The following is a 26,677-nucleotide window of genomic DNA, read 5'->3' as shown; positions in this document are numbered from 1 at the left end:
AGCCCTGTCCTCCATGAATTTGTCTAATCTTCTTTTAAAGGCATCCAAGCTGGTGGCCATTACTGCATCTTGTGGGAGCAAATTCCATAGTTTAACTATGCGCTGAGTAAAGAAGTACTTCCTTTTGTCTGTCCTGAATCTTCCAACATTCAGCTTCTTTGAATGTCCACGAGTTCTAGTATTATGAGAGAGGGAGAAGAACTTTTCTCTATCCACTTTCTCAATGCCATGCATAATTTTATACACTTCTATCATGTCTCCTCTGACCCGCCTTTTCTCTAAACTAAAAAGCCCCAAATGCTGCAACCTTTCCTCGTAAGGGAGTCGCTCCATCCCCTTGATCATTCCGGTTGCCCTCTTCTGAACCTTCTCCAACTCTATAATATCCTTTTTGAGATGAGGCGACCAGAACTGTACACAGTATTCCAAATGCGGCTGCACCATAGATTTATACAACGGCATTATGATATCGGCTGTTTTATTTTCAATACCTTTCCTAATTATCGCTAGCATGGAATTTGCCTTTTTCACAGCTGCCTCACACTGGGTCGACATTTTCATCGTGCTGTCCACTACAACCCCGAGGTCTCTCTCCTGGTCGGTCACCGCCAGTTCAGACCCCATGAGCGTATATGTGAAATTCAGAGTTTTTGCTCCAATATGCATAATTTTACACTTGTTTATATTGAATTGCATTTGCCATTTTTCCGCCCATTCACTCAGTTTGGAGAGGTCTTTTTGGAGCTCTTCGCAATCCCTTTTTGTTTTAACAACCCTGAACAATTTAGTGTCGTCAGCAAACTTGGCCACTTGACTGCTCACTCCTAATTCTAGGTGATTAATGAACAAGTTGAAAAGTACAGGTCCCAATACCGATCCTTGAGGGACTCCACTTTCTACAGCCCTCCATTGGGAGAACTGTCCGTTTATTCCTACTCTCTGCTTTCTGCTTCTTAACCAATTCCTTATCCACAAGAGGACCTCTCCTCTTATTCCATGACTGCTAAGCTTCCTCAGAAGCCTTTGGTGAGGTACCTTGTCAAATGCTTTTTGAAAGTCTAAGTACACTATGTCCACTGGATCACCTCTATCTATATGCTTGTTGACACTCTCAAAGAATTCTAATAGGTTACTGAGACAGGACTTTCCCTTGCAGAAGCCATGCTGGTTCTGCTTCAGCAAGGCTTGTTCTTCTATGTGCTTAGTTAATCTAGCTTTAATAATACTTTCTACCAGTTTTCCAGGGACAGAAGTTAAGCTAACTGGCCTGTAATTTCCGGGATCCCCTCTGGATCCCTTTTTGAAGATTGGCGTTACATTTGCCACTTTCCAGTCCTCAGGCACGGAGGAGGACCCGAGGGACAAGTTACATATTTTAGTTAGCAGATCAGCAATTTCACATTTGAGTTCTTTGAGAACTCTCGGGTGGATGCCATCCGGGCCCGGTGATTTGTCAGTTTTTATATTGTCCATTAAACTTAGAACTTCCTCTCTCGTTACCACTATTTGTCTCAGTTCCTCAGAATCCCTTCTTGCAAATGTTAGTTCAGGTTCAGGGATCTGCCCTATATCTTCCACTGTGAAGACAGATGCAAAGAATTCATTGAGCTTCTCTGCAATCTCCTTATCGTTCTCTAGTACACCTTTGACTCCCTTATCATCCAAGGGTCCAATTGTCTCCCTAGATGGTCTCCTGCTTTGAATGTATTTATAGAATTTTTTGTTGTTGGTTTTTATGTTCTTAGCAATGTGCTCCTCAAATTCTTTTTTAGCATCCCTTATTGTCTTCTTGCATTTCTTTTGCCAGAGTTTGTGTTCTTTTTTATTTTCTTCATTCGGACAAGACTTCCATTTTCTGAAGGAAGACTTTTTGCCTCTAAGAGCTTCCTTGACTTTGCTCGTTAACCATGCTGGCATCTTCTTGGCCCTGGCGGTACCTTTTCTGATCTGCAGTATGCACTCCAGTTGAGCTTCTAATATAGTGTTTTTAAACACTATATTATATTTAGACAAAGGAACCCAATTCACTGGGCGTTTTTGGCAAGCCCTATGGCAGTGGTTCCCAACCTGGGGGCCAGGACCCCCAGGGGGGCCACGAGGTAATCCAGAGTGAGCCCCAAACAGTAAAGAAATGAATTATTTATTAATTTTTTTAAAAAAGTCTTCACTCCCTCTACGCTGTCTGCTTTCCACTGCCGCTGCAGATGACACCTCCCCCTTGCTCCAAACGAGAGGGGAGGCCTTTTCTGAAGCTCCAGAGCGTCTTTCAGGCATACTAAGGGCAGGCATCTGCCTATAAAATACATGGCAGATGCCAAAGGAGGCTGAGGGTGAGGCTACCACGAAGAAGAGCAGATTACTATCACTGATTCCCGTCTCCTTGCACTGTCGCTACTGGCAATACCCTTACTTAGAATGAGAGGAGAGGGCTTCTTGTGAAGCAAAAAGAAGCAAGCCTGCAAAGAACGGCTGCTTTTCCCCTTCCTTCCTGGCAGTCAGCCTGCCACCCTGGGGGGAGGGGGTCACAATTTTTTTTCAACTTATAAAGGGGGTCCCGTGCTCAGAAAGGTTGGGAACCACTGCCCTATTGCAAAGCAAACTGAGATTGTCTTCCGCACACCATCCTCAGACAGATGGGCAAACTGAAAGGGTGAATGCTGTTTTGGAACAGTACTTACGGTGTTACATTGGGTACCAGCAAGACAGTTGGGTGTCCTACCTGCCCTTGGCAGAATTTGCTTACAACAATGCTGTGCACTCGCACACGCAACAGACCCCTTTCTTTGCCAACTTCGGCTACCATCCCCGTGCTTTCCCTGCTCCTCAGAACAACCTCTCCGTCCCAGCGGCCAAGGACTTCATGCAAGAACTTCACGCTATGCAGCAGCTCCTCCAGAAACAGCTGGAATGAGCTAAGGCGGATTACAAGCGAGAGGCAGATCATCATAGACAAGAGGGGCCCCTCATACAAGTGGGAGACAAGGTGTGGGTGTCCACGTGCTATTTATAATAATAATAATAAAATAATAAAATTTTATTTATCAGACGCCCATCTGTCCGACTTAACGGACACTCTGGGCGACGTACAATATAAAATACAATCTCAACATATACATAACCATCACAGTATTAATATCATAACATATCATCTAATAAACCATCCTACACTAACACAGTATAAAACCTAACCCACCCCAGAGATCCCATAGGCCTGCCTGAAGAGCCAGGTCTTTACCTATTCCGGGCCGGTGTCGCAAGCTACAGGACCAACGAATAGGGCCTTCTGAGGTGGAAGCGCAGATTAACCCAGTGGTGTACAGACTCTCTCTGCCCCCCACTTTCAAGATGCAACCGGTGTTCCACCGGTCCCTGCTGATGAAGGACTCTCCTCCCAACCCACATCGGCCACGGGTCAAGCCCGCGCCTCCACTGCTAGTCGACAGAGAGGAGGAATACAAAGTAGAACAGGTTTTGGATTCCCAAAAGCGCCATGGGCGCCTCCAGTATCTGATCCATTGGGAGGGCTATGATCCATCGGAACATACGTGGGAAACAGCAGAAAACGTGCATGCCCCAGATTTGGTGAGAGACTTCCATGAAACGCATCCAGAGAAGCCCCGACCTCGGGGGTGGGAAGGGTTAATGCATGGAGGGGGGATGATGTTGGGCCTCAGCTCCTCCGTGGGGGCCAGGAAGGGGGAAGGCATGAGTTTCAGGATCCCCAGCTGTCAGAAGGAGTGGTAGATCCAGGAGTTGTTGAGACTCCGCAGGATAGGGGATGTGGGAGTGAGTTGGAGCCAGGGCCCGTTCCCACGGATGGTGCGCTCTCTGAAGAAGAGCGTACCCCACCCCCAGACCAAGACGAGGAGCCATTGGAAGTTGCTCTGGAGGGCGCGCTCCCTCCCCCTCTGCCTAGCGGTTCTTGGGAGACACTGGGAGAGCAACCTCCCCCTGACATCGAGCCTGTTGTCGAGGCCCTTTCGGATGAGCCATTAGACGTCCAGCCCCCATCACCCCACACTTGTTGTCGCGAGAAACGGATGGGTCAGAGGCAGGACTTGAGAAGGAGTCAGAGAATAAGATCAAGGACTTTCCCTACTTAAACCTGGGGCTCCAGGGGAGGAGCTGCTGAGTCAACTTTCTTTATATGTTGCAGAGCATGTCTAGAGTGCAACTAGAGAATTCTAGTGAGTTAGTTTAGTGCTCTCTATGAAACATACTGCTTTTGATGTATCTATTACTCTAATAAAACAAGAATTAATTATACCTGCATCTCAGCCTCATAGATCCCACTCTGAACGGGACACAGCCAGTGTTTCCCGGCCCGCTCGTGTGCATGGCTCCCAATGGAGCCAGCGTTCAGCCACGCCGGTGGTTCCCAAGCAGGAGGAGCATCCCACAGAGCTTTCCACTGGCTCCTCCTCTGTCAGCCCCCCTTCTGCCGGCTCCACGGCATGTGGACCACTCTGTAAGGTATCTCATCAGCACAAGAATTTCTGCTTTTGCAATGGGATTTTACTCCCCTCTCTTCTTCCTGTGCATATCTATTCCAAAGGATTGGGGGAATCACTAGAAAAGATTTTGGGGGCATATGGGGGGAGGAAAGGAGGAGAATGTTCTACTGTACAAGCTGTAATCCTTGCACTGATGGAACATTCACAAAGAGCCACACTGTATACAACCCTTACAATTTTGCAACCAGTATAATACAGTAAAATATACACTTTCAATGTCCTGGTTCAAATCACCTCTGACTGCAACACAGTAAACCTAGATCCATAATATTCCACAGATTTGTATGTGAATTGTATTAGGTACTATATTATGGCACATCCGAAATGAAGAAAACTCATTTTAAATGCTTTTAGAAGTTTTTGCAAAAAGTGACACCTGGTGACTACTTCCTGAACGGTAAGCAGAAATTTACATATATATCAAATATAAACTGCTTTTCAAACTAAAATATATTTAAAAGATGGATTCTAAAAGACACATTTCTGTACAGTAATACCTCGCATTAACGTACTCAATGGGACCAGAGCGAGTACGTAAACCGAAAATGTCCTTAAAGTGAGGCACTACCTTTTAAAACTTTTTTTACCTCTCCTTCATGCGGAGCCTCAAAGCCCCGCGCTAAAGCCTCTGCTGCTGCGCTGCCGCGCCTCTCAGCTGATCGCGATCGCGCCTCCCAGCTGACTTGCGGTGGCGCGATCGCGTCTATTTCCACCCCCACGTGCTAAAGCCTCTGCTGCTGTGCTGCGTTTCTGGAAAATACAGGCATATGGAGCATGTACATTATAGCGAGGCAACGTTAAGTGAAGTGACGTTAAGCGGGGTATGCCTGTATATGACCACTAAAAGCAATACTGTAATAGAGCTATTGACTATATTGACCAGAAAAAAATGTAGTCTTTACCTGATGATTGGAAGACTTCATTCACTAAAGCTTCATTCACAACCGGCGAACTAATATTTCCAGTATAAGCCCAACTCTGCCAAATTGCTTGCATTAGGAAGGTCTGGGCTCTTGTTGCTTGAATTGTCAGGTTTGGAAGTTCAAATATACATTCTTCCACTGCAACATGAGACCGCTTGGACCTAGAAAATAAAATAAAAGCAAAAATGTTATTAAATCTGTATAAAGAATTATTAGCAGAAATGCCAAACAGTGTATCCTGGGAGAGGGAAGACTCAAACAGCTCACTGAAAATAAGTGGCTAGATTATGTTTGTGTTATCTGAACTTTAAAGATTATTGATTTACAACTATAAACACACGTTATTAATATGACTATTTTGTAAAAGATCTCATATTTAGCGTTAACTTTTTCCAAAAATAAATCACTGGACCTTGGAGCTGAATTTCACATATACACTCATGGAGTCTGAACTGGTGGTGGCTAACCAGGAATTAGACCTTGGATAGCTCAATAAAGATATCAACCCTGTGTGTGGCAGCTGTGAAAAAGGCAAATTCCATGCTAGGGATCAGTAGGAAAGTTATTGAAAATAAAACTGCTGATATCATAATGCCATTATACAAATCTATGGTGTGGCCGCATTTGGAATACTGTGTACAGTTCTGGTCACCACACCTCACAAAGGATATTGTAGAGCTGGAAAAGGTTCAGAAAAGGGCAACCAAAATGATCAAGGAGATGGAGTGACTTCCCTTTGAGGAAAGGTTGCAGCATTGGGGGCTTTTTAGTTTAGAGAAAAGGTGATTAAGAGGTGACATGATAAAAGTGTATAAAATTATGCATGGCATGCAGAAAGTGGATAGAGAGAAGTTTTTCTCCCTCTTTCATAACACTAGAATTTGTGGACATCTAATGAAGCTGAATGTTGGAAGATTCAGGACAGACAAAAGAAAGTATTTTTTCACACAGCACATAGTTAAACTATGGAATTCGCTCCCACAAGAGGCAGTGATAGCCACAAACTTGGATGGATTTAAAAGAGGATTAGACAAATTCATGGAGGATAAGTTAACAGAGGCTGCTAGCCATGATGGCTATGCTCTGCCTCCATAGGCTGGGGCAGTATGCTTCCAAATATCTGTTGCTGGAAACCACAGGAGGGAAGAGTGCTCTTTGCACTCAGGTCCTACTTGCAGGCTTCCCATGGGCAACTGGTTGGCCACTGCGAGAACAGGATGCTGGTCTAGATGGGCCATTGGTCTGATTCAGCAGGCTCTTCTTAAGTTCTTATTGCTAGTATGTATTTGAATTCCACAAAAAAATTTCCATGTTTGGTTATGACCACAGTCTACAATCATCACATTCAATCTCTAAGGCAGAGGTAAAAACAACCTCTGTGTATTGATGAGCTGTGCTGTGTAACATCTACCTCTGATGTAGACAGGCAGAACAGCATATCCAATCAACAATCCAGACTCTTCTTGAACAGTTCACAAGTTCATCACATACCAACTCAACTAGCCATTGATTTGTACAAGGGATCACATTACAATCAACACTGCCAAAAAACAGCAACCTATGTCAAGTTCTCCTTCTCTGTAACAGTTAGTAAAACCTACTGTGTCCTCAGATCATGTTATGCATTCTCTGGCCCTACCAACCACTAGTGTAGAGTGATAATATAGAAAACACAGGGATCCATTCTGATTTATGATTCTGTAAAGTGACATTAAAGCCAGAGTTCCCCAGTTGGGATCTAACATCAGGATCACAGAGCTGAAGCCAGCATGTGATGGGAGGATGAGAGAACTGAAGTAAGAGAAAGTGGATTCAGCTTGGTGTATATTCCCAGTTTGCTCAACCATGGATTTAGCAAGCTGGGATTGTTACATTTGAACTGGCCCAATGAGGAATATTGTCAAGACATGGATGTTTTACAACACATTATGGAAAAAGGGAAAGGTACAACTCAACAGAGGGCTGCCCTGCAGCATGTCTGTATTTATCATGCACCAAAATATGTACCAAGGAGCAAATTTCCATACATTAAAATTTCCATACATTAGAATTCTGGACTATAGCATGCCTATAAAAAAGGTTGTTTTGAGATGAATTAGTGAGGATTTTAAGATTTCAAAGAAAAACCATAGCAAAGTCATGAACCTCAGAGCTGGATTACTATACAACTAGATAAAGCATGTAAAGTGCTTTGACGCCTTCAAAGTAATACAAATGCTTCATTACTGTTTTTATTTTTACTACTGCTACTACCACAAGCAGAATTGTAAGCTGCTCTTAGCCTGAATTGCAACAATTTCTAAAACAAATAGTTTATGCAGTTGTGTTTATTGGACCCAATTGCTTTTCCTAATATTGAACACTTGAGTTAATATGCATGAGCAGACCACATAACAGGAAGTCAAAGTGTTATGAACTAAGCATGGATGTATACATTCACAGAAAATGTCCAAATTTCCAGGAAACATTTTCATGATGTACTATTGGGGGGGGGAATCAAAATTATTGCCTAACTGTTCTCTCAAGGGCTGCTCAAGTTTTGTAAGCACTTCATCTTCTACCAACCTCTTCAGAACTCTCTCTCCTTAAGATGTTTAAGATATAACAGGACAATCATTTACCAGCATATATCTGAATCAGTTAGACAGGTAAAAATATTTGGCTCATAGAAAAATGGAATACAAAATTATTAATAAAATCTTACACTGACTCCTTGTGATAAGATTCTGTTGACTGTGCAAATGCACATAGATTTTTAACATCAGTAGCAATAAAAAGTTCCCTGATGGACAGTAACATTATATTAAATAAACACTTTTTAACAATATGCACGTTTTAAAACTGTATTTTTAATACTTCCCTTGGGACAAAGATACTGATTTTCAATGAATGGGGAGAACTTAAAAGAAAATATTACACACTCAAGGCAGGATACATGCAAAAAATTAGGACATCCTACTGTACCATTGTTGTGGTGGTGGTGACCCTATGAATCAGTGACCTCCAAGAGCATCTGTCATGAACCACCCTGTTCAGATCTTGTAAGTTCAGGTCTGTGGCTTCTTTTATGGAATCAATCCATCTCTTGTTTGGCCTTCTTCTTTTTCTACTCCCGTCTGTTTTCCCCAGCATTATTGTCTTTTCTAGTGAATCATGTCTTCTCATGATGTTTCCAAAGTATGATAACCTCAGTTTCATCATTTTAGCTTCTAATGTCAGTTCTGGTTTAATTTGTTCTGACACCTATTTATTTGTCTTTTTCACAGTCCATGGTATGCGCAAAGCTCTCCTTCAACACCACATTTCAAATGAGTTGATTTTTCTCTTATCCACTTTTTCACTGTCCAACTTTCACATCCATACATAGAGATCAGGAATACCATGGTCTGAATGATCCTGACTTTAGTGTTCAGTGATACTGTACCATATGTGCAGCAAATGTTTCTTAAAGAATGTTTTTAAATGGAATTGCCTTTAGTTGAAAAGCTATTTTATAATTGTATTTTATTATAACTGTCTTGAAATATAAAATTTTAAAAACATTTCTCAATAGTATAAGCAAGATACAATGATGAAATATGACATTGATCATTATCATGCCAAGCAGATCTCTCAACAGTTTTGTTAGGAATTTGTGCTAGCATAAAATCATTATTAAAATTATTTTACAAGTTATTTCCATTGATAGTCTTTAAGATATCTGTTTCACAGCTTCTGCCCTTAAAAATAGGTCTTTTGCATATGTCCATTCAACAGAACAGATTAAACAACTATCAATCCAATTATTTTTCTTAAATAAACCTTACTACAGCTAAGGGGATCTGCCACTCATTAAAGCTGAAATTGGAACAATTCCAGTATAAATTTAAAGAAAGAAGAACAAGCACTATTTGCCATAATTGGGCATGGAATTTAAATAAAGGTTCTGTCCTCAGTGAATTAATTTTAAAATAAATTTGTCTTTTCCCCAGTTTGCTTATCGTAGTGCAGGTTATCTTAAAGAGTTTAGATAAATCTGACATTCTGCTAAAGCAATTCTAATCACTGTTCTTGAATGTAAAAATGAATTGAGCCTCTAAGCAAAGAGAATAATGTAACCAAGCCATGCAAGTCCATGTGCTTGCTATGAATTACTTGCAATGGGTAGCCTTAGAAACAGCAACCCATTCCTTTAAAATCAACACCTCCTCATGATTGAACGAACATAGCAGTGAACAGCTGGGTCCACAGGTTTATACAGAGTCCCAAGATGTAAAGCTGGAACCTGCCAAGAATTTCCAAAAACTATTTTTTTTATTACTCATATCCTGTACAGTAAAATAAGATTAGTTCATTTTTTCCAACACAAGACCAGTAACCTGCTACTAGGACCTAGTGAGTACTGAGAGAGGGGGTGTTTAACAAAAAAAAAAAAGCCTGGGTACGTTTAAGTTGGCCCTTACACAAAATTTTCTCAGTGGATTTAAGCATATTTAGCTCTTTCAAAAAAAGATATACGTACCGTACACTTGCAGTGTTATTTATCATTTATTTAAAACACCAACTAAATTTAACCAGTCAGATAAGTGTCAGCAGCCAAATCATTTGCATCAATTCCAGTATAGTCACAAAGCTTTGTTTATTTTTCACTGCCACCTCCAAAGCAACATAAATTCACTCCTAAAAATCGCTCTCTCTCTGTCACACATCCATGTGGTTCATAGAATATGCCAAATATAAAGAAGAAAAAAGCTCTTCAAAAGACACTGTTTCCGGTAATGTCTTTTACCTGAAATCACAGGTTTTGAATTACTTTTATATACCATGTGATAAATTACCCATATTCAGGTCATGGCCATTTTGCTGTAAGGAGTCAGGAAGCCTGCACTGCATCAGGCAATAGCCCAGAATACATATGGCACTTTCCCTTCATTTTGCGGGAAAAAATATGCAGTGTGCCAGTTTTACTTCTGCCCAAGCACACATGGTCAGACCAACTTTAGAATACTAATATTGCACCTAACTGTGTATATCCAACCCCAACTTCCCCCAACAGCCAAAAACATCATGTAGCTTACAGTTCCAAGGATCACTAGTGAACAGGTCCCATTGCTAAAAGAAGGGGCATGCTCATGATTTTCTAACATAGAAATGATGGACAGAACAGCATCTGTTCACACTAAATATATGTGTTTGTTTTTACTTTCCACATAAACATGTTCATTCAAGGTAACAAGGTAATATTAAGTAAAGACTAAAGTAATATTAAGTAAAGAATCCAACTATTATATACCAATGCCAATTAATAAATTATAACATGGTACTATTATCACTAATAGCATCATTATCATCATTATTATTGGCAGGATGTATTGTTACCCTACATGAAACATTTCTCCACAAGAATGGTGCCAAAACTGATATGATGGCAATAGTTCCACTTGTTTAAACAAAGAACTTCCCCAATCATACAAAACAACCTTTACCAACCTGGTGCCCTCTAGATGTTTTGGACTACATTAGCTTCACTCTGTGCTGGCTGGGGCTGGGGAACGGTAGTCCAAAAAATTCAGGAGGGCATCAGAAGAGCAAAGGCTGATACAGAAAGAGTAGGTAAGAGATCAAATTTTAACAGCAGAAGGCATGTGCAGAAGAGGGGGACAGGGAACCCTCTCATGCCTGCCAATGATGTAATCCCACAGTTCAGTTCCTGAAGAGCTTTTTGTCCAGCCAATAACTCATCTAGTAGCTCAGCTTGGCCAAAGCATTCAGAGACAGAAGCTGTTGGGAGGCAAGCACTTGAGCAGGGGAAGATTCTGAACTCCTCACCCACATACTACTCTTGTCACAAAAGACATACAGTACCTCACTATGTGTCTGACACAGTTTCTATAAATTCAAGGGCTACCATTTGCTCATGCGATGTCAAGTTCAGTTAATAGTTTGGCTTTTTCAGAGCTAGAAAAAAGATCGCAAATTTTTAAGCACCAACAAAAGTTTACAGAGATAGACAGGGATAGAGTAACACTATTCACACACTAATAAAACTCACAAACTACACAAATTGCAAACTTTCCACACTAAAAATCATAGGCCAAAAGAGCACAAGCAATTACTGGACTGCTTCAAGCAAGGCAGGAAAACATTCCAAGGGAGGGTGACTGTGGAATTCTGCTGAAGTGACATTTTCCTTCCTCAAGCAGTTGAAGTACTTGGTGGTGTCCTAGTGCCCACTCAATAATCTAAATTCCATATGTAATCTTGTGGGACCTGAACAGGCAGTGACTGACTAGAAACAAGACCTTGGGGTTGTAGTGAATAGCTCAACGAAGATGTCGACCCAGTGTGCAGCAGCTGTAAAAAAAGCAAATTCCATGCTAGGTAGCAATCATTAGGACAGGGAATGAAAAGAAAACTGGAAATATCATAATGTCTATGGTGCAGTTCTGGTCACCTCACCTGAAAAAGGATATTGTAGAGCCAGAAAAGATTCAGAAAAGGGCAACCAAAACGATCAAAGTGCTGAAAAAACTTCCCTATGAGGAAAGGTTAAACAACGTGGAACTTTTTAGATTAGAGACAAGGCAAGAGGAGATATGTGCAACTACTGAGTAAAAGATGAGCTCCATATTGCTGATCATTACAAAAGGAATTGAAAATAGAATCATAGAATAGTAGAGTTGGAAGGGGCCTATAAGGCCATCAAGTCCAACCCCCTGCGCAATGCAGGAAATATTACTGCCAATGCTCATAATGCCTTTATACAAATCTATGATGCAACTGGACTTGAAATTTTGTGTCTAGATCTGGCAACTACACCTCAAAAAGGATATTAGATATCTGGAAAGAGTACAGAAAAAGGCAATCAAAATAACATTTTTCTCCCTCTCTCATAATACTAGAACTCAGAGAAATCTAATCAAACTGAATGCTGGAAGAATCAGTACAGACAAAAGAAAGTACTTCTTCACACAGCACATAGTTTAACTATGGAATTCATTCTCATTAGAGACAGTGATGGCCACCAGTGATGGATAGGTGGGGTGGACAAATTCATGGAGGATAAGGCTATCAATGGTGACTTGCCACAATGGCTATATTTAACCTCACTGTCAGAGGCAGCATGGGAATTACAGTGGGGAGTGTGCTGTTGTGCTCAGGTTCTGCATGCAGGTTTCCCATTGGCACCTGGTTGGCCGCTATGAGAACACCGTGGACTACATGGGCTTTTGGCCTGATCCAGCAGGGTTTTCTTATGTTTACATCTTGGATAGGAGTTCTAAGGGGTCCTAAATGATCACTCTAAGGAAGAGGCAATTATTATAAGACCCTGAGTTAATGTCAGTAATTTGATCTGAATAATTCCTTATTTACCTCTCCCTCTAAGCTTTCAGATCTCTCTAACCCCCTCCTCCTCGTTGTTAAACAATTACCTACCCAGGCTGACACAGCAGAGGTGGCTGACCATCAGAATAAGCCTGAAAGCTCAAAGGGCCCATCAGGAAATTCATAAGGACATAAGAAGACCCTGCTCGATCAGGCCAATGGCCCATGTAGACCAGCATCCTGCTTTCAAAGTGGCCAACCAATTGCACATGGGAAACCCACAAGCAGGACCTGAGTGCAAAGAGCACTCTCCCATCCTACCATTTCCAACAACTGTTATTTGGAAGCATACTGCCTCTGCCTATGCAGGCAGAGTATTAGCATCATGACTAGTAGCCATTGATAGCCTTTTCCTTCATTGATTTGTGAAAAGGTCTACGGGCCATCCAAGCCCATCAAGAGCAGCAGTGAGGAGCAGACTTGCAGGCTGCATTTGAGACTCCTTGACTATGTGGAATTGCTATGATAGTGAAAGCCTTGTGTGCCAAAGCATCAAGGATTTGGGGGCTGGCGGGGAGAGATTAAAATAAACAGAAATTGTAGGTAGCCACCTTGGTGTATTAAGACAAATTTCAAAAGCAACAGTAGGGTAATATCTTTGTGATATTTTAGTTGGACATAATAAAGTAATGATCAACCTTTCAAGAGCATCAAAATCCTTTAGGATGGATATTAAGCAAAACAGAAAGCAAATGGCCCAGGAAAAGGGAGGGAGAGAAAAGGTTGACATGCAAGGATAAGAAAAGGCGGATAATACGGGGTGCATTTTTAATATACACTTTCCAGCAGTTCATACAAATGAAGCTGAATTAGTAAAAAGATAGAAGTGGCCCTCAAGAATGACTTGTATTGTACATCTTGTGGTAATGAGTATCTAAGGAATTTAAAAGCATTTAACTCCATTATGCAAAATTGGGGAAGTATTAAGGCAACATGCTGCCAACTGAGGTTGTGAATTACTTAGTTTGTAAATATCAGACTGAAAACAAAAATTAAGTTAAATTTGTCTGGTTGTCACTGAACAAAAACAGAGCTCGAAAGACCACAAAGCCATCTAGTAAAATCTTCTGCAAAAATAAAGAAATCCACTGAACATGCATATTAAAGTTTTGTTTTTATTATTATTTGTTTTGGATTATTTGTATACTTTGCCACACTCCTTTTTATATCTCACAATGTTCCTCAAAGTTTATTATTTACGTTTCCTTTCTTCTTTTGGTTTTATCACCTGTAAGTTTTTATTTATTTATTTATTTAGTGTTTTTAGGGTTTTTTAGTATTTCTAAATGTTTTTGTTTCCGCCCTGGGCTCCTACTGGAAAAAAGAGTGGGACGTAAATAAATAAATAAATCTGGAGGATATAAGATTATCACCCTTTGCTAGTGCCTGGTTTATTTTGCCGCTGCACTACACTGAGCTAAGCCATGGTTTGGCTTAGTGTAACATCTAAATCTTTCTCCCAGACAAACCAAGCGTTGTAAACAACAGAACAAACCTTGGTTACAACTCACAGCTTGTCTGGGCAGAGCTAGGCCATGAGCCCAGGTAAGGAAATGGAAATGGACTGCCTTCAAGTCAATTCCGACTTACGGCGACCCTATGAATAGGGTTTTCATGGTAAATGGTATTCAGAGGGGGTTTACCATTGCCTCTCTCTGAGGCTGAGAGGTAGTGACTGGCCCAAGGTCACCCAGTCAAGGTCAGCAGCAAAACTACCAAGGAGGAGCAAAGTGGCCAGCCACAACTTCCTCTCCAGGAGCCTGAATATTTGCTTGTTCAATACAAGCCATGGGCAATATCTACTTTCTTTTTCTTCCTGTTCCATGGTCTTTTATTCTGTTTCTGCCTCTTTCCAAGAATAGACTGCATGGCCCTGAGTACCTATTGCTTTTAAACCTGATCATAACAAAACATTTTTTTAGGCTCATGTTGATCACATTTTCCCCCAATTGTCACTTCCATCATTCCATCTGAGCCACACTCAGAATAGACCCACTGAAACAAATGGACTTATCATAAGTTAATCATACCTAATTTAGTTGGATAACACCTAGAAAGCTGCTGTTCTGTTGATATCTGGGGTAATACATAAGTAACAAATAACACCATTCCCACTCAGTTGCACTAGCTCTCAGCTTTCAGGCAAAATTCAAGGTGTTGTGACTTCTTGACCACCACCACCCTCAAGATAAACAAAAAGAAATAAAAATAATGGCTTCTGAAATATAAACAACTGACATTACTCAAAACCTTAACTACTTTTAAGAATCCTCTGATATTAGTATTAAAAAAAGGTTTCTTTAAAAACTGCACATTTCAATATTGTCCAGGAACACGCATCAAGGCAGGGGAGGGACCACAAAGCTGGCCTCTCTCAAACATCTTCTACAGACTGAAGACTGAAAACCAAAGCAAGCTCCACAGAAATCAGTGGACTAATGTGCTTAAAATGATTCTGAAAACCTCCAAATTCAATAAGAACAATCCATTTAAATTTAGTTGTTATCAGTTAATTGCTTAAATCAGCAAAATCATCAGTGGAACATGTCTAAGTAAATTTAGATTAAGAAAGCACGTCAAACTAAAACGGTAATGCAGTAGCAAACACATTATACAACCAATTAGTTTTATGAGAAGTTGTGTGCCAATATGACTATACTTAAATTATGCTACAACTACAAAGAAAAAAGTTTTAGAAATCCAATGCAAGGGCAACTTCACATATTATATGGGGAAAAGCTTCAGGGAGACCAAAAACAGGGTTTCCAACTGTGTAAACCAGTACCAAAAACATATTTTACAACACTAAGCATGTTTTACCTTGTGAGAGAAAAATATGCATTAAAAATTTAACATGCATCATGACTCTAAAACAATAATATGATCACTTGGCTATAACTATAATAACTGGCATCTTTGTTCTTGTCAAAAATATTTCAATTGCTTTATTAGATCTGGACATTCAGAAACCTTGTTACAAAGAATAATACTACATAATCACAATGCATAATAAAGCCAGACGTTGTAGTCTCAGAGGAAAAATTACTGTAATTCTATCTGCTACATGAGACCAAGAGAAAATGTTCAAGGCTCTATGAAAAAACAAAACTAGAATCAAAGAATGGAGAAGTAGTCTCTCTTTTCTGGGCTTCATTCCAGCAACAGCAAGCAGAAGGTGAGTATTCACTAAGCTAAAATTTGTGAATGAATATTTTATTTTATTTTTATTTGTTTATTAAAGTTCTATCCCGCCCTTCATCCCAGAAGGAGCCCAGGGTGGTTTAAAGAAACATGCTTCTGTTACTCTTTAATACTTTAAACAAAATAACTAAAGATCAGCTAAATGGATTATTCTTATTAATTTTGGAGAATTTTGAAATTATTTTAAGGCACATTTACATATCATTATGGAATGTGTAGTGGAAAATGGTTTATAAGTGTTATAAAGGAATAAAATAATAAATATACAGTAAAGATTTAAGATCTTGATCTTGTTCTCAGGGAAATAATTTCTTCAAGTAAATAAATACTGAACACTACAAAATAACTCCTCAAATCAGTAAGAGAGCCTGGACTTGAATAAAAAATACTTTCATTACTTACGCAATCATAAATCATAATTCAATCTTCAAGGTGACATAGGTATGCAGTGGCATTTTCAAGAAAAAAACAATGCTTCTCCATATTCTGGGACATGCTCCTTATTTCTTCCCCTCCCCCCAAGGACGTTTGGCTGATGGGAGTTTCACTGTTGTTCTAGGCAGATTCAATTGTACTAATGCTGGTAGCTGATCATATATACCAGTCTTAGGTTCACACACTCTTTCCAATGCTAAAGAAGGCCTGCTGCAGAAGAAAGTGAAAACACTACAACCCCAGAGATTCAGCTAGAGCTCCCAACACTTGGGGAAAAGACACAAACCAGATGAATATCTGGGTTTCTAGAAACAAGGTGACTCAGTGCATAAGACTGATATGAAGCAAGGTATGGGATCAATTCTCAGCCACAACTGGAATTACTATGAAGAACCAAAGCTGTATCTTTTAAACATTTGGTCAAGAGACATTCCATTTTAAAATGCTACATTTCAAGACAGCCACTTGTTCAAATGTGTATTTAGCGTGTTGGTCATGTTTTTCCCGTGAGAATTTAGTATGTCCTGGGGGAAGCAAAAATGATCCCATTTTTAACTCAGATTTTCCTTCTTTGTTGTATCAAATATAGGTGGGATGTATCTCAAATCAGTTCTCTCTGGGAAGAGAATTTTCATGGTGGCCTTTTATTTGTCTTGGGCAAGAACACTCAAATGGCTTATGGAAAGAAGGACAATTCTTTTGCCTTTGCTCTGCAACATACAAATTTAGTCTTTGGAAATTTAAATATATCACATGTGGAATTAATAAAGCTACTGTTTCACTGTAACAATGAAGTCACATTTGTAAACATTATTTATTGCCTGAGTTAGTCAATAGACCTTACCACTGAAAGCAAGAGTTCAACGTTGCATGCTTTATATTCTGTTTTTATATTGATTTCAAAAACTTTAGTTAAGATTGTCCATCTCTAATGATGTTATTTCATACAGGCAATTTCTTCTAGGCAATAAACTATGTTAACCATGTTTTTCAAATACAGTTTGAAAAGTGTAAATATTAAAGCAATACCATATATTGGATGTATATCGTTTGGAATTATTTTTGAACAAGAAAAATGAAAGCTATTTTGCAGATTTATGTCAGAAATAAAGTTGAGAACTTCATTGCTAATTCAAAACATACTACCTAAGGAATTCCATAACAGTTCATTAAATGTCTTTGTTTTTAAAAACTATGGCCTATTGTGTATATAGAACATATGTATCATCAGACGTGTGTACTTTAGGCAAGTATGGAATGCGAAATCTCAAAATCCAAATAAAGCAGGTGGCATAATTTTTTTTAAAGAAAGAGTGGAAGTTTAATGACATTACCAGGTTATTTTACCAGACTAGTTCCCACTCATTTCATGACTTCAATGAAGCTCTCAGTCTGCATGCTGATTTTGATGTAGTTCAAGTGCTATTTGATGTATTTCATATGGAGTTTTACTCACTTCATACGACACTTCATTTAAAAATGTGGCTGCAATACTCAATTATTTCTACTTCATTATCCTCAAATTATTATTTTTTGGTATTGGTTTACATTCTTAGTATAAATTAATGTTAGTATGTGTGTGTGTGTGTGTGTGTACGCATGCATATATGTGTGTGAATGTGTAAAAAAAGGGCAATGATTTAATCCAGCTCAATCACTGCACTAGGCTGCACACTACAGATTAAATTTTACTTATATTAATTTCATCCCCTACTGAACTAATGCATTTGTTAGCTTGGGGATATTTCACCCTATAGTACTATTTACCCTAGCTTCAAAATACGACTAATCAATATAAATTAATCATTCATATACATACATTATTAATTTTTTTTTTAAAAAAAATCTATACAACTTTTCACGTGGCATCCCAAAGTACTGTACAACATGATTAAAGCAATGTGAAACATTAAAACATATCAACATAAAAGAAATCACTTAGTAAATACAGTAAACAGCAAGTAAACAAGCCAGCGATCAGCAATCATAAATGCTTAGATGAACAGAAATGTTACATATGCACACAGACCCATGTGAGTAAAGTGATTTGCTGGATAGGGGCCAAGGACAGCAATCTGAAGTCCTTTGGAAAGCAGTGTAGTCCTATCCTTCACAAAAGGGTAGGACTACACTATTTATTTTTAGCTTTGCCATAAGTTTAAAACTAGACTGTTGCATTAAGTATTTCCTTTACTCAGAGAAAAAAATAATTGTAAGAATAGACAATCAATTTGAATTAATGAATTGTTTTATGAAATAACAACAGTGAAACAGATATCTGAGGAAATTTAAATTATCACTACTACCTGGCAGGGTTAATGTTACTATTAGTCATAAAGCAGAAGATCTTCCCAACTCTCTCCAACACTATCTATAAACAGTCCATTGAATAACTGTTGTTGTAACAGAACTTACAACAGAACTTGTCGACAGACCTGTATGGACAAAGATCTCACTCAATAAAACAAAAGCATTCATCCAACAGGGCAAAAGATCCCAAGAACCATACAAAAAAGGAAGAAAATGGGTGGAGCAATGAAAACAGTTCAAGTTTTGAGTTACATTTATGAATAGATGCCAATGCACTACTAATATCTGGATTAAAACAACAGTCACAAACTCAGTGAATAGGGAATACATACACCACTCTAGATTACTTAACAGCAGCTGGTAGACCTCATGGCTAGGGGATGCTCTGTTGAGTGAGAAGAGAGCATTTCAACACATTTTTCTTGATGTTAACCTATAAGTTATGGTATTCATTTTAGAAATATTGAAAACAAGTCTACAGCAATATCCATACATTAGTAGCAAACATTTTGATCTAGAACTCTAACAAGAAAAAGGACCCATTGACTAATAATGGTACCCTAAGCAATATGGCCAGAGTAAGCAATGTTTGGACTGCCTTCAAGTCAATCCTGACTTATGGCTATCCTATGAATAGGGTTTTCATGGTAAGCGGTATTCAGAGGGGGTTTACCATTGCCTTCTTCTGAGGCTAGTCCTCCCCAGCTGGCTAGGGCCTGCTCAGCTTGCCACAGTTGCACAAGCCAGACCCTTCCTTGTCTGCAACTGCCAGCTGGGGGGCAACTGGGCTCCTTGGAACTATGCAGCTTGCCCACGGCTGCACAGGTGGCAGGGCACGTAACCCCTGAGCCACTCACTGTGGGGGTGATCTTTAGCTGGCCTTTTACACCCAGGAGACATGAGCTGGGATTTGAACTCACAGACTCTGGACTCCCAGCCAGGCTCTCCTCTCCACTATGCTATACCAGCAATGTTTACAGCATGTTAATGCAGAAAAACAATACATAGAAATTATGTATGCAGGCATGTATCTATCTGTATTGAGAGAGAGGAAGAATAATATAGTATAGTACAGTACAGGAGAGGTAAAATTAAGGTATAATGTTCATGATGTAACCACATGTAGAGTACTTGCCAACATGAAGCTTTAATACTCACCAGTAGTTAGGACACTTAAGCATTTTGCCATAAACAGCAGTACTGAATGGGGGAACAACTGCAACTGGTGAGCTGTAAGATCCATTAATATCCAGTGATGACAGCCCTGCCTGAAAACCAAATATCTGAAACAAACAAAAACACCAAACTGTACAGTAGCACAATATATCAGCACCTTTTTTTAAATTACTATAAACCCATTTCAATTCTAAAGCCAATTTTTCCATACTTAAGGAAAAGTATTATAGAAAACTATATATATCTCAACCACAGAGCCAACATTACCTACTGTAACTGACTCAAAATAAACAAATCCAAACCACAACAAATTTATTATAATTGTATAATATTAGCAAGGTATTAGTATAACAGCACAATCCTAACCACCCACCCAGGTTGGTGACTGGGGGCTGGGGACAGAAGGGCACATAAGTTTCCCCCTGCAAGCTTTTACTGGTGGAGAGGAGGGCCATAAGAGGCTTCCACCATGGCAGAGGACCCAGGTTTGTCCTCACAGGCAGCAAGCTTCAGCCCCTAGTAGTCCCAAAACAAGGTGATTCAGAGCTTTTATCTGCTATATTCAAAGCCCTGCCAGATTCTTGGAGGTCTCAGCTGCACAAGCTTGGAACTGGTGCAGTGAACAGTGAGAATAAAACCACCGCCACCCTTCCACCAGGACTTGGGATGTCGTGGTTGATCAGCCACTCCATTCCACTCTGCTGCTCTTCAGCCACAGGTAGGATTGTTCTGCAATAAAGTTTCTGGGAAGTCATATCAATTTTCAATGCACTAAAAAAAGAGGCAACTTTTTTTTTACCTTAAGATAGCAGTGCGAATAACAATAGTGAAGTAAATTATCAGATGGTTGGCTAAGGCTGCTGACAGTTTGCACAAGCTGTTCAGCATACATTGGCACAGAGTGTTCCAGGACCATTTTGTCCACCAGTATTTGGATACAAGGCAGAGGACGTAAAGGCTGAAGATTTGTAGTATTTAAGAAGCTGCTTGAACTCTTCAGGGAATATAGTAGAAAAAATATACAAGCCAAATTAATGCAATGCCCCAAACATTTAAAAATACAGTCCAACATTTCCAAATCCCACTTTTAAAAAATGTTTCATTATAGATGTTTGCATAGTCTATTTTCTTATCAGTTTGTCATGTATACATATACACACAGACTATATGAAGCAAGCAGTACGCATCCAAGTAGGTGCATATATTTTAATTCCAAATACAGTTCATAACAAATAACATTATAGTACCTTTTGGCCCATGATAACAGGCAACAAGTGGCCCAGTAAGTTGAATTCAGCAATAGGGATTGTAACAGTACACTTCAGAATTGTGAAGTTTGTGATTCGAGTTGGAATATATTCTTCCAAAGCTGCTACTTCTTCTGGGCTTGGTACAGCTTTAGTTCCATCTACAGAATCTATAATAAATTATAATTACTCAAATTCAGCATAATGATCAATGGGAATGTCCATAATCTATAATTGCTACTATTTTCTTTTGATCACTCTATGGTCCTCTAAATTTCATTAAAGGACAAATGTGGTTTCCATTGTTGTATTTTATACTAGGAATTGAAAAATGGCTCTCTTTATATATTTGCTTTTAAAATGTCACCACAGTTCATTTTAACTGCCATCAAGTCAGCTATTTGAGAGAACAACTGTGTGGCAGGAGTAGCCCTGTCCTCTTGGCCTGGACATTGTCACCTACTCTGTTCCTAGATCTGATCTGGAAAGAAAAGTGCTTTTCAAGGGCAAGACAGCCAGAACCGCCATTGACATCAGTGAGGCACTGTTGCTATTCCAGACAGCCAGAATCTGCATAGACACAACTATATAACTGTGTTATAAGAACTTGGATGGTTGGCTTGTGCTTGCTTTTCCCTTCTTCCTCCCTTTCTTTTTCCTCAAGTGCCATGTCTTTTTACATTGTGAGCCTGAGGACAGGAATATCTTGGTACTGATTTTCACTATTTTGGCTAAAGAGTGAGGAATAAATGCCTTAAATAAATAGAACAACAATAATAAATTTCAATCTTGGTTTTGATTAATTTCAACATTTACACGATAACTAAGCCAAAACATACTCTTCCCCTGTTTAACTCTGGTTCTGTATTTCCCTCATTTTTGTCCAAATACACACACAAAGCTCTTGGGGGACCTTTTATTCTTTGTCTTCTTACAAAGAAAAGTGTCATATCATACACGTTTTATACACACATAAACACACGTACATACGTTAAGGCTTGCTTCCTCTCTACTATCTTAAAAAACATGCCTGTTATGATGCCTTTCAAAAGGCACTGCAAATGAGATGCTGCACCGGTCAGACAGGGGAACAGCAATGCAATAAACTGATTCTGCTTGAGCTCTCATCACAGGAAAAAATGAAAGAGCTCAAATGAATCACTACCAAACTTTCCTTGAAACACACATACTTTATTTGTAAAAAAATAATTAACAAGTAACTCATGGCATACCTTGCTTAGACTTGCTATACGGCTCATATTCATGTTCTAGAGCACAAACAATCATTTTCATAATCCTGTGCACTGCACTGCTATCAAATCGAAGACTGAGAGGGCCCACAATAAGGCTTTTTGTAGACATCTCATGAACATTGCCAAAGTCTTCTGTCTTCACTGAAGTCACATCTGGCTGGCTTCCAGAAACTAAAACTAGAGTATTTTTTTAGAGAGAGTTAATACATGCTTTAGGAAAATGGTAGGTGGGAACTACCTATGAGAAAACATTTCTTGCAGTTATCACTGGTTAACTACTAACATTCACACAATAAGGTATAAACAATGTAATACTGCATTAAAAATACACGCTACACTTTTGTTTGTTTATTATTTGATTTATACCCCTCCCATCCTCCCAGCAGGAGTAGAGATCAAACTGCACACAATGCTAAGTAGGTCTGTGGTCAGTCAGAGCTCCTTAAGTATTTTAACATAATTATGTGTCAAGGGACTGCAAATTTGCACAGGCAATGATGCCATTGAATGATGCTTAATTCTTTCCCTCGTATCATTTGAAACTGTTTCTCCTCCAACTACTGTGAAGACCCACCAGGGAAACACCACATGCATAGCCTGGTGCTGTTGCTGTTGAACGCCAAGTCAGTCCATAATAAAACATCTACCATCCGTAACTTGATCTGAATGATTCCTGAATGCTTTGAGGAATTTTTCTAATGGGCATGGCTAGCACTCTCATCAAGGCCCTCCTTTCACTGTGGAATGGGGCATTGAAAAGGGCTTAAGAGGCCTCTGCAGCACTGCAGATCCCAGACAGCACCCTGTTTCTCAGGGAACCTCTGGGCAATGAACAGGCAGGACAACACCCTGAGCACAAGTGCCACAAGTCTCTCAACGAAAATGATTGAGCATAGGTAAGAGCACATGATCATGTCTATCGCTATTGTATATTCAAGTAGCCATTCAGCAGAACTATTCCAAGTAGAGAACAGGCTGGATGATGGTCAGTAAACTGAGGCTGAATGCTGACAAGATGGAGATGATGTGGGTTAGTGGTTCCCAGGTCTGGGAGTTTGGTAGACAGCCTGTTGGAAAGAACAGGTGAGTAGGTTGAGGTACCCCCTGACCCAGCTTTGTTACATCTGGTTGTCCAAGAGGAAATGCAGCCCTTGGGCTAAGGTTTTCCAACCCTGTGGTAAGCCCGATTATAGTGTTATTCATATGTAGGATAATCCTGCATTTAATTGGAAGCAGGACCACACTTTTAGTTTTGCTCCCAACATAGTGTCTCCATCAATTACATGAACACAGTTGTCTACAAAGAAACCCCAATGTGCAAGCAGCTGTTTAGGGCTCCATGCAGTTGGGACACTCATTCGTGTAGATATTCTGATCATGAAGCATGCCTACACATTGAGGGTGGGCTAAAAGAGCTCTGCTCCTGATTAAGCATGAATTGCCTTACATGCAAATAATGCATGGATAAGGCTCTAAATAGTGTTAATCTAAAACAGAAATTGTAGTTTCTGACCTCCTTCTCATAGAGGGGAGGGGGGACCTAGAAGTTCTTATAATGCTAAGACAAAAGCTTCACTCTGGAAAGATTAGGCTCCTGTCCTTTCATGTAAAACCAGATCACCTTAATCTACCATGATTCCAAAGTTCAGTTCATTTTGTATATATGTGAAGGCAGCTATTCTTTACTTCTGATTACACATACAGAGGATTGCACTGTAAGTAACACTGGAGCTGTCTAACTCTATAGATAAGTAGAGTACAAGGGCAGAAAAGTAGCTGTTGGTCTTTCTCTGACATGATCACAGTTTGTTCCTTTGAAGATTTGATGGTTTCTATTAAAGCTTGCAAAAGCTGCCATGTAGCACAGTGTTTAAAAAAGAGCCAGAGCACAGTCCTCCTCCACCCACCTCCAAATTATCCTCACAACAATCCTAAGGACTGGTGATTTGAAACCAGGTTTCTTCAAGCTAATTCCAATACTCATAGGATACTAAATTACATGAAGAAAGAGCAAGGCTGTATGAGACCAAATCATACATTATTTCTTACAGAAAAGTCAGAAAAAGCAAAGAAGGTGAGTGGGTGGGTGTACAAACAACCATGCTAAAATTCAGAATTTCCAACAAGTCTATCTAGATTTTAAATTAGGTCTTAAAGGTAAATCTGAGGACAGTCGGTCAAGGACTGTCAGGTGCCTCTGAAGAAGCCTTTGTTTCTGTTATTCAAAGAGTAAGCAAACAAAGAAATGAAGTACCTTTGCCACTGCTGCTTTCCATTGTGTACAGATAATCCATGTAGAAAGCCCCAAACCTCTGCATTCCAGCTATCTCTGTGTACATCTCCTACCAACAAAGCAAAGTACATACAACTAATGTTCTGTTAAGAAAGAATCTTAAGATTACAACCCAATGGTATCAGGGGTATGTTCAAGTACCAGAGATATATGCTTGTTTGGGTTTGTGCATGAATACATGGTAAACCTTATCAAAACAAAGGACAGAGGTTAGCCAAAGATTTCATCTTTCAGATAGCTAATGCAACATCTAGACCAGACCACACAAAAGGACATCTATAACTCTTCTGGATGTTTTGTTCACTTTTCCAAAGCAGCTAGTTAATTAGTATCTTTAGTGGAGTAAATTACTTCAGTTTGACCTCTCACTTCCTAGTAAACCAGCTGACTATGGCAAACTCTAAATCCAACATTTGCAATTTACAAAACATTTTAAGAAATTTATATAGAAAACAAGCAGGTTTATTTGGACTCAGTAGGAATTTGTTTGCTCATATCTTCACGGGAAGTAACGAACCATAAGTAACATTCTAATCATGTCATTAGACATTAGGGTTGACATTAAGTAAATGGAGACTATAATTACTACCAATAAAAGGAGAATTTGCAGCTTAAACAAAATTAGTTTATTGGGCCATATCTAGATTCATGGTATTCTCAGAGTTTCTCTCTTCTCTTGGTCTAAGGATCAAGAAGCTAACAAGAAGTGTATTACATAGACACATAGTTCTCACAATATAGAGTGATACCTTATAAAGATCTATACTGGGACCAGTGCTTTTTAATTTGTTCAGAAATGTTCTGGATTTAAGAGTGAGATATGGCCAGATTCATGAATGATGCCAACTTATTTAGGATTGAAATGAAAACCCAATCAGACCATAAAGAGCTCCAAATGGATTAAATGAATGGGCAATCAAATGGGAAATGCAACTGAATGTAAGAAAGTGTAAAGTGATACTAGGAGGCAAAAATACATTAATTGGTAATGACTAACCAGCAAAGCAATTTTCGAGTTGTGTGGTGACAGCTCAATCAAAACATCAACTTCTACAAGTTGGAAAAGGTAAATTCTGTGCGAGGGGTCATTAAGAAAGGAGTTAAAAATAAAACTGCCCATATCATGTCCTTATCATGCAGCTACGTTTGGAAAACTTTCATTGCCACAAATGAAAGATAATATCATAGGGCTAGAAAAGGCACAAAAGCTACCGGAATGGTCAGGAATTGAAGCACTTCTCCTACAAGAAAAGTCTAACACAGATGGAGCTTTTTTCTTTAGAAAAAAACAATTAAAGGGGTAGTATAATAATTTTATAATTATGTTTCATATGGAAAAAGTAAAGTTCACAGGATTATCCAACCCAGGATCATCCAGTAAGGTATTTCTTCTCATCATTAATTTATGGAATTTACTTCCATTAAAAGTGGTGATGGTCACTAGCATACATGTCTTTAAAAGGGGATTAAACAAATTCACAGAGGATAAATCTATCAGACTATATGGAACTTTCTTGTTCAAAGGAAGTATGTCACTACATTCTAGCTGCTTGGGAACCAAAACAGAAGAGGGCTATAGTTTCCAAGTCCTGCTTGCATACTTGTGGTTGGCCAATGTAGGAAGCAATATGCTATACTAGATAGACTTTTGGTCTGATTCAAAAGGGCTCTGCTCATGTATTTTTAAAGCACACACCCACACACCAAATATGAAGCAATCTCTGGATCAATGTGCTACACACTAAGGACTAAAATGAGTTAACTCTGTTTAGTATGTTTTATACAGAAATTTCAGCGTTCTACACTTGACTATAGATTTGCATAGTTTCCCATCAAGTACAGTTCTTTAAAGTACTTAGAAGTGATAACTGGGAAAGGATCAGCCCCCTGCTTCTGATTGTTTTAGAGACAGAGACATATAATTTTACAGGTGCTGTCTCTTCATATTTGAGAGAAAATC

General features: G+C 39.3%; 1 protein-coding gene across 18 annotated transcripts in view; it reads right to left on the bottom strand.

Moving 5' to 3' along the window:
• Nucleotides 1-26,677, bottom strand: part of VPS13B (vacuolar protein sorting 13 homolog B) — a 590,935-nt gene that overhangs the window by 468,335 nt on the left and 95,923 nt on the right. For 17 of the 18 annotated variants that reach the window (XR_009759752.1, XM_061603977.1, XM_061603987.1 and 14 more), the window contains 6 exons: nt 24,679-24,766; nt 22,404-22,601; nt 21,172-21,341; nt 20,724-20,918; nt 19,907-20,031; nt 5,417-5,598 (listed from right to left, as the gene is read on the bottom strand). Coding sequence is in view for 17 of the 18 variants with exons in the window: in XM_061603977.1 (XP_061459961.1) it covers nt 5,417-5,598; nt 19,907-20,031; nt 20,724-20,918; nt 21,172-21,341; nt 22,404-22,601; nt 24,679-24,766 (958 nt within the window). In the remaining variant the exon portion in view is untranslated. Of the gene's footprint in view, nt 1-5,416; nt 5,599-19,080; nt 19,121-19,906; nt 20,032-20,723; nt 20,919-21,171; nt 21,342-22,403; nt 22,602-24,678; nt 24,767-26,677 lie in introns of those variants that run through there. The other variant, XM_061603967.1, reaches the window with a different exon arrangement.

Source organism: Rhineura floridana, chromosome 1 (genome assembly GCF_030035675.1).
Source record: "Rhineura floridana isolate rRhiFlo1 chromosome 1, rRhiFlo1.hap2, whole genome shotgun sequence".
In the NCBI taxonomy this organism is placed as follows: Eukaryota; Metazoa; Chordata; class Lepidosauria; order Squamata; family Rhineuridae; genus Rhineura; species Rhineura floridana.
Note: the sequence above shows the minus strand (reverse complement) of the source record. Positions and strands in the feature narration are given on the sequence as shown.